At 38.7% G+C, this 9,084-nt stretch overlaps 1 protein-coding gene across 4 annotated transcripts in view; it reads right to left on the reverse strand.

Moving 5' to 3' along the window:
- Positions 1–4,136: 4,136 nt before the first annotated feature.
- The window catches only part of TTK (TTK protein kinase), a 97,466-nt gene continuing 92,518 nt past the window's right edge, over positions 4,137–9,084 (reverse strand). For all 4 annotated transcript variants that reach the window (XM_008582562.1, XM_008582564.1, XM_008582563.1 and 1 more), the window contains 4 exons: positions 7,523–7,699; positions 7,072–7,156; positions 6,643–6,740; positions 4,137–4,955 (listed from right to left, as the gene is read on the reverse strand). In XM_008582562.1, coding sequence (XP_008580784.1) covers positions 4,872–4,955; positions 6,643–6,740; positions 7,072–7,156; positions 7,523–7,699 — 444 coding nt within the window. In that variant the 3' untranslated portion in view covers positions 4,137–4,871. The remainder of the gene's footprint in view (positions 4,956–6,642; positions 6,741–7,071; positions 7,157–7,522; positions 7,700–9,084) is intronic.

Genomic DNA, 9,084 nt, shown 5'->3' on the forward strand with positions numbered 1-9,084 from the left:
AAAAAAAAAAAAAAAAAAAAAAAAAAAAAGCCCTTCATTCATTCTACCCACAGATATTTATTGAAAAGCCTAGGTTTGGATTCATGTAGGATAAGTTGTTACCTCATAGGTATGAGGATTTTCTCTCCTTTCTTCCTAAATTTAGTTAACTATTTTTTTGGAAAATAGAATAGTTTGGTCAGGGCCCTCACCTCGGGTCCGGTTGGGTGTGGTTTTAGCACATCCTTTCTAAGCAAATTGTGTGTGTGCGCGCGCGTGTGTGCGCGCGTGCTTAGTGTGCATGCGTGCGCACGCGTGTGCGCGCGCGTGCTTAGTGTGCATGCGTGCCAATGTATCTTTTTAGTTTTGTTGCTATTCTTGTATTCTTCAGAGAGAGAAAGAGAGAGAGAGAGAGTTTTAGTGAAGCAGGTCGGTGGCGTCTGCCTCAGGCATCTGCCCAGCACAGTCATGCTTTCCAACTTATGGCTTCCAAGGACCTTTTGGCCAGTTACCTAGTTCATAGACCTGCGTGAAGGAGCCTGGTGACCCAGCCTGGAGTGTTTAGGGTTTGTGACCCAATCTGGACAATGGGCTTGAGGGGTCTGGGAGCTCCAGACCCAGCCCTAGCTCGGCAATTGGCCCAGTTGGTGCAGGATTACCAACAGGTAAAAGAGCCCAACAACTAGCGTGGTAGAGTAGCTAGGCAATTGGCCTCATGAACAGGATTAAGAGTGCTACAATTGGTGGTGTCAACAGGATTCCAGACATTCGCCTAGCCATAGCACCACAATTGGAGTAGTCAGCAGGATTCTGAGCAGGTACAGTAGCCGGAAGTCCTTGGAAGAAGGAGGAAATGTGGCTACTTGTGAATATGCTCTGCCCTATGGCCAGGATCTGGTTGCTGCTTACTGTATTGCAAGGCAGCATAGACCAGGCACTACAGCAGAAAACCCCTTGGAAGGGGGAGGAAATGTGGCTATCCTTGAGCATGTGGTGCCCGGTGGCCACTTTTCTGCTGACCGGAGCCTGGCTGCTGTTAAATATGCTGCAAACTAATTGAGATTTGCGGCAGAAAGCAGAGTTGTTGGAAGCATGGATAAATGTCCTGGAGGATGACGTGCAGTGACTGGCCACTCCTGCCTCTCACACCAGGGAAGACAACCAAACCAGTGGTGAGTTGGGGAAACTGTGCTTCTCCAGACACGACCTGTTGTGCACAAGCGCGCGCGTGTGTGCGCGCGTGCTTAGTGTGCATGCGTGCCAATGTATCTTTTTAGTTTTGTTGCTATTCTTGTATTCTTCAGAGAGAGAAAGAGAGAGAGAGAGAGTTTTAGTGAAGCAGGTCGGTGGCGTCTGCCTCAGGCATCTGCCCAGCACAGTCATGCTTTCCAACTTATGGCTTCCAAGGACCTTTTGGCCAGTTACCTAGTTCATAGACCTGCGTGAAGGAGCCTGGTGACCCAGCCTGGAGTGTTTAGGGTTTGTGACCCAATCTGGACAATGGGCTTGAGGGGTCTGGGAGCTCCAGACCCAGCCCTAGCTCGGCAATTGGCCCAGTTGGTGCAGGATTACCAACAGGTAAAAGAGCCCAACAACTAGCGTGGTAGAGTAGCTAGGCAATTGGCCTCATGAACAGGATTAAGAGTGCTACAATTGGTGGTGTCAACAGGATTCCAGACATTCGCCTAGCCATAGCACCACAATTGGAGTAGTCAGCAGGATTCTGAGCAGGTACAGTAGCCGGAAGTCCTTGGAAGAAGGAGGAAATGTGGCTACTTGTGAATATGCTCTGCCCTATGGCCAGGATCTGGTTGCTGCTTACTGTATTGCAAGGCAGCATAGACCAGGCACTACAGCAGAAAACCCCTTGGAAGGGGGAGGAAATGTGGCTATCCTTGAGCATGTGGTGCCCGGTGGCCACTTTTCTGCTGACCGGAGCCTGGCTGCTGTTAAATATGCTGCAAACTAATTGAGATTTGCGGCAGAAAGCAGAGTTGTTGGAAGCATGGATAAATGTCCTGGAGGATGACGTGCAGTGACTGGCCACTCCTGCCTCTCACACCAGGGAAGACAACCAAACCAGTGGTGAGTTGGGGAAACTGTGCTTCTCCAGACACGACCTGTTGTGCACAAGAAATTGAGACAGTAAAGCAGCAGAAGGTACAGATGGCTCCTGGTATGAGACCTAGGGGTGGATGGTGTAATGTGCTCTAGAGACTATGTAGTAAATGCATGTTGCGTTTGTCTGAAGGCAAAAGGCTCGTAGGGTGCCACTTAAACCCAATGGCTGGCCGGGTGCCGTAAAACCCGAGAAATGAGTGCCACATGCAGATGGGCAGATGACCCGAGGACGGGTGCCCCTGCAGAATTTCAGGTGTTTTCACCTGGTGAAAAGGTGGAAACGTTAGTCTCCGTTACTACGTGCCTGTTTCTGAGGCAGCGGCTGCAGAATGGCCGCGGATGTGCACAGGGGCAGGGCAGCCACTCCTTGATGGACTGGAAAAATGCAGCTGTTTGAACTGTGGGAGAAAGGCACAAAAACTGCCTGAGACTGAGTGGTTAGCCGGAGTAAGCCAAGCTAATTGAAGTAATTCAAAAGCTGGAGAAAAATGCAAGTATGAAGCAGATAAACTGTTTGCTAAAAACATTATCTTGGAGCTGAGGCAGTCAGATGCTAAGAGCCAAGACAATGGGGGAAAAAGCCCTAAATGCATTTGAGAAGTCTGGATGGGTGCCCCACCCATTACAGGCCCTGAGGGCGTTTGAGAAGTTTGGGAGAGCACCCCTCCCATCCTAGGAGAACTGAGTTGTACCAGAGGACAGACTTGAGGTTTCATTGCCTTCAGCAAACTGCTCTCTGAATCCCAGCCACTCTGGCTGGAGCAATCCTGCCTCAGCACATCCGAAGAAAAAAAGCCAAAAACCTTCGTGGCGTTCACGTTGTGTTAAGTTTGCAGGCCAGCAGTATGTGAGAGCAGTGGAAGCTCTCCATGAATAAGATTTCGGAAGATATATGAATAAGCTGGGGGACTCAGGCAGAGACCTGCTGCAGGGGTAGAGCTGCTGCGGAGGTCATCTATGGAGCAATGTGGAGCAGAAAAGTGGGGTTATCTATTACATTACATGAACTTAAATTCAATAACCTTGGAAACAGTTAAAAATTTGGGAATCAAGAGAATGAGAAGACAAGCCGCAACCTGGAACAACCCAATTGAAAAATGAGCAAAAGACATGAACAGACCCCTGACCAAAGAAGATATACAGATGGTAAATGAGCATATGAAAATGAAAAGATGCTCAGCATCATGTCAAAAGGGAAATACAAATTAAAACAAGATACCACTATGCACTTATTAGAACGGCCAAAATCCAGAACACAGATAACATCAAGGATATGGAGCTGACAAGGATATGGAGCAACAGTAACTTTCATTCACTGCTGGTGGGAATGCAAAATGGCATAGCCACTTTAGAAAAGTTAGGCAGTTTCTTACAAAAACTAAACTCATCATAAGGTCCAGCAGTCATGCTTCTTGGTATTTTACCCGAAGGAGTTGAAAATTTATATCCACACAAAACCTACACATGAATGTTCATAGCAGCTTTATTGAGAATTGTCAAAATTTGGAAGCAACAAAGATGTCAAATGAGCTATCAAGCCGTGAAAGGCAAAGAGGAAATTTAGATGCATGTTACTAAGCGAAAGAAGCCAATCTGAAAAGGCTACATCTGTATGACACTTACATGACATTCAGGAAAAGGCAAATATAGACAGTAGAAAGATCAGTGGTTGCCAGGGAGGAAGAGATGAATAGGCAGAGCACAGAAGATTTTCAGGGCAGTGATACTATTCTGTATGATACTATTAATGGTTTTGTCAAAACTCATAGAATGTACACCACCAGGAGTAAACCCTAATGTAAACTATGGACTTTGAGTGATAATGATGTGTCAATGTAGGTTCATAGATTGTAACAAATGTACCACTGTGGTGTGGGATGTTGATGTTGAGGATGCTGATAGTGAGGGAGGTTGTAACATGTAAGGCGGCAGGGAATATATGGAAATTCTCTACTTTCTGCTCAATTACACTGTGAACCTAAAACTGCTCTAAAAAATAAAGTCTATTGAACACTTAAAAAAAATTGGGAAAGGAATACTGTGTGATGATACCTTTAATTAAAGCTATAAGATTCAGCAGAGAGACCCTGGGTCACATTTATAATTACTTATTACCAAGCAAGTCATACAACAAGGGCATGACATATAAAACTTACACAACAAAATCCAGCATAATGTTCTACACACCAAAACCAATAGATACTATGAGGAAACAGAGGGAGAACTGAAAGAGCCAAGTGCAGCCCTAAAACTATGGACTATACCAGTGTCATCAATAATTAGGAAATCTATTTCAGAACTCAAAGCTTTCAGGATTTTTTTTTCAAAGTTCATTTACTAAGGTCTACTCCCACATCTTCCCTTTAATCCAATTTTTATTAATTAAGAACTTTGCTGCCATGCCAACAATACATCTGCTTGAAGAAAATTGCACAACTTTGAAATTTTAGTGCCATTTTATGTTGCAAAGCTTTATTTACATAGTTCTTCAGAATATATTTCAGTTGTTCACCCACTACTCCAAGTGTGAAATGCTATCAAATAGATTAAATTTACAGGAAAGCATAAAAAAGAGAAAACAATTCTACAATTTAATATACACAGTGACATTAGTGGTTGTCATTTTTATAGTTTTCTTCTGAGGATATTTTTTTGCTGATAATGTTCCAGAGCGAAGATGTCTTCGAGAGTAGATTTCCACAGAGAATCAAAAGTATAACAGTCCAATATATTTTATAGGTATTATTTGACAATTTACAAGTAGCTGCAAATCATTTCTTTCCCCATTTTTTTTCAAAAGTCTCAGAAGACGAAGAATCATGACTTTCACCACTACTATAGTGCTCATATAAAGTCTGAAAGTAAAAATACAAATCTGTTTTGTAATTTTTTTAGCTCAATGTGTTATCAGATTAGTAAAGGTAACTTGACATATTCTTACTATAATAAATTTATTTCTCTCATTCTTATAATTGGGAAATTATTTTACAAATTATTACATAACAAAGAATTTTAAACATCTAGCTCAGCCTTAAGAATTAGCTTTCATGAGACACAGGTTCAATGTTTCTATAAGAGAAATACAACATGGCTATTAATAAACATATATATGAACCTTCAAGACCTTCCTGATCCTCCTAACTTTTTCTTAAATAAAGCTAGTCTTACATAAATTCTTATATGTAAAATATATTCATTAGGAAACAATATACATTTTCAGATGATATTTAAACTAATGAGAAGTTTAAAAATTAAAAATTGTTATGTAAAAATAAGTATAAATAGGTATATTAAATTTAATGTATTAAAAAAAAAATTAAGGCTCAGCCAACAACTAATTTATGAAGATGAGAGAGATCTTTGTTCTCAAGGAACATATAATCTCAGTGACAAAGGTAACTAATCCACCTCAATTTGAGGTGGAATGAACAATACACTAGTATAAATTTAAAACACGTAAGTATGAAATACAGAGCAATTACGAAACCATCTCAGTGACAAAGGTAACTAATCCACCTCAATTTGAGGTGGTCTGAACAATACACTAGTATAAATTTAAAACACGTAAGTATGAAATACAGAGCAATTACGAAACAGATTTTGTCCAATTTTAACTCCTAAAGCCATTGATTTAGCCATCAGCACTTGAGAAAATTTAAGGAAAAATTTTTTATAATTGTATGAACGCACATATAACAGTGAATGTATAATAAATTCCTTCAGAAATGTGTCTAAATTCTTGTCAATTTAGATTGACTTTACCCCGACCCAGAGAGCTAAAAGTGTTGTTAATTTAAGCACCCATAATTTTATTTTACTTTTTATTATTTATTTATTTTTTGGCGGCCGGCCAGTATGGGGATCTGAATCCTTGACCTTGGTGTTGTAACACTGAGCTCTAATCAACTGAGCTAACTGGCCAGCCTTGCTCCCATAATTTTATAATAATGTTAATAACTGAAATATACCATTATTAACTACTTGGTAGCTAAAGTCGGTAAATAAGCATTTATAAGGTTCTAGAAATGACTAGGTGTTTGATGACTGACCCCAAAATCATGGTTATAAACAGGCACTGGGAGGCTGAAAATCTCGAGACATGTGCTTTGAGAAATGTAATGATTGCTATGTACGGCTTCTCGGAAGCCATTACAGGTGACAAATACAGGGATTTCTCTAAGGTTTAATCTAAAAATTGACTAGAAAGAATGAGTTCAAAAGCTGTTAAGAATGGTTGGTGCTGAGTTATAAGACAGATTCCTATATTAAATATATTCCAATTGAGACCTGACACAATCTTTTAAATGAAACTTGTATGATAGTCCATTCTGAACTGTGCTATCTGCACAGTAAGAACATAAGTCAAATAAATCTATATTTGAATAAAAGTACATGTTAAGTATCTAAATTTAGAAACATACTTCATAATTGACCTGATAATTGGGCCAACTTTTCTTTGGTTTACCTGTTCTTTAAGTGTCTAACTCACTAACCTATGAAAAAAAGCTAAAATTAATGTAGATAGAGACCAGATATACTTACTTTAGCAACTTTCAAAATGGAGTTAGGAGAATTCAGACCAACAAGTTGTCCCAGAACATATTTCATTTCTTCAGTGGTTCCCTTAGCCACTTGGTTACCTATAAAATAAATACAACCGATAATACACTAGTACCAATAAGAAAAACATAAGTCTAATCATTATATATACATTCTGTTTATTAGCACAATAACTGCCATTCTTGTACTTTATCTATGATCATAGCCCCTTATCGAGAATAAGTAAAAATGAATGCCAGCAAGTAAAGAAAAGCAATTTTATTTATTTTACCAACTAGGCATAATATGAACTTCTTTAAGGGAAGAGGCAGACTGGAGAAGAGTAGCCAATTCAGATTATGTTTTTTGTTATAGTTAATAGGCTTTTATATTAGCAATCTAGTAGTAAACACATTTTGAAAGTAGTAGTACCTGGATGAGTTTGAATTTGAACATATGGATGTGCCAGGAGCTCAGGAATGGATATCCTCTGTTTAGGGTCCCTTATTAAACAACACTATAAAAATAAAGATTAACATTTTTAAAACAAAGCAGGTTTTCTTATATGATATTGATAAACTATTTTTCCAGGCTGCATCATATCACAGAAGTTACTTTCTGGACATCCCACACACATAATGACAAGATTATTTCCCCCAAGACACTTTTGCAAAATCCTTAAGTATTTTTATGTTTTAAAAAACTTTCAAAGTAAATTTAACATGCCTTAAAAGCTAATTCAGTCAGCAATTCCTGTCACTAGACCAGTTATATTTAAGCCAGTTGCATAATTATAATCATTTCAGCTATTTCTTTTAAGCAATTAACTATATAAAATTATATGAGATATTATCCCCCTATATCCATGTACAATTAATATTACCTTTAAAACATCTTGAAGATCTTTCTCTGGGATATCAGGTAATTCAATTTCATGATTAGGGTCAATTATGGCATGTAATTTAGAAATCTGATTAATTATATGCTGAAATGGTGTTTTCCCATAAGTCATATAGTATAAAATGCATCCTAAAGACCAAACATCACTTTTGGGGCTTATCTAAGTAGAAAAAAAAACAGAGAAGAAGAAGAAGAAGAAGTTGCTATTAATATTAATATAAAGTGTACATGTAAGAACATTATACTTAGGTAAAAAATGTGTCTATGTACACACCCATATATATACCCTGATATTTAAAATCATAATTAAATCTCAATGAATGTGTGAGTAACTAGATTATGTTTATACAACAAAACATCTTTTTCTAGTTTTTATTACATTTGGTTATTTTGCCAAAAGAGATGAGCTACACTTTAAATTTTTCAACAAACTCATAATTAAAATATCTCAACTGAGACAAAATATTAAATTCTTGTCAGCTTGTGAAAATACAAAAGAAACATAATTATAAATTTTAATTTACTTGTTTTCCCCAGTATCACTGTATTATAATAAATTTTTATAAATTCAAAGTATGTATACATTTTTAAAAGGCTGTTTAAATTGTGCAACCCTAAATCCAAGAGCATAATCTATAGAAGCAGGCTGATCTGGGTTCGTATCCTGGTCTTATCACTAGCTGGTAATTCTGTGTCTCTGTTTCCTCACCTCTAAAACAAAAATAATAAAAATATTTTGTCGTGGGCATTAAGTGATATAATCACAAATATGGTAATCGTACAGAATAATTTCTGATTATTGTAAGTACTCAATAAATATTTATTTTTTATTCAATTCATCTCATTAAAAGCTCATCAGAAATAACCAAAGCAATATGATAATGTGCAAGGTAAATGCTGGACATAGCCCTATTCCCGCTCCCCATGCTTAACAGAGTTCCCCCTCCCCCTTGGGAAACTACCCCTGGCCAAGGTAGTTACCCAAGAAAAGACACATTCCCTTTAAGACAAAAGACTGGAGGAAGCAGGGACCTAAGTAAATGAATTAGCATGCTGGTGCTAAAGCACTCTGGCAGAGAGTAGTGAGTAGATTAACTTATCTACTCAGCTAGATCTCCCGTGTGCTCTGAGTTATGTGAGCTGGGTGAGGGTCTGCATGTAGGCCTGCAAATGATTTACTCCCCTACTTTGATTTGTTCACTATGTTACTGTTGGTATGTACCACATGGCAGTGTGGATATACAGCTGACCAGTGGCCATCAGTAACTCTTTTAAGTCTAATAAACCAGTGTCTCTACCCATTGGGACACTGGGTGAGTTCTTTGGAATAGGCAAACACTACGTGAGTGCCCTCTCAGATTTGGGGCTCAATGTTACATAATGAATTACCCTTTTGACTTTAAAAAGAACATGAATAAGACTAATCATAGCAGTGGACATAATAAATGAGGATGGTTAAAGTATAACTAAATGCTCTCCACAAAGGATAAATCTAAATCAAAATCAAATGGCACAGACAGTGGGGCGTGGGGGGGGGGGGGGGGG

The sequence above is a fragment of the Galeopterus variegatus genome, unplaced genomic scaffold (assembly GCF_000696425.1).
Source record: "Galeopterus variegatus unplaced genomic scaffold, G_variegatus-3.0.2 Scaffold2666, whole genome shotgun sequence".
Taxonomy (NCBI): Eukaryota; Metazoa; Chordata; class Mammalia; order Dermoptera; family Cynocephalidae; genus Galeopterus; species Galeopterus variegatus.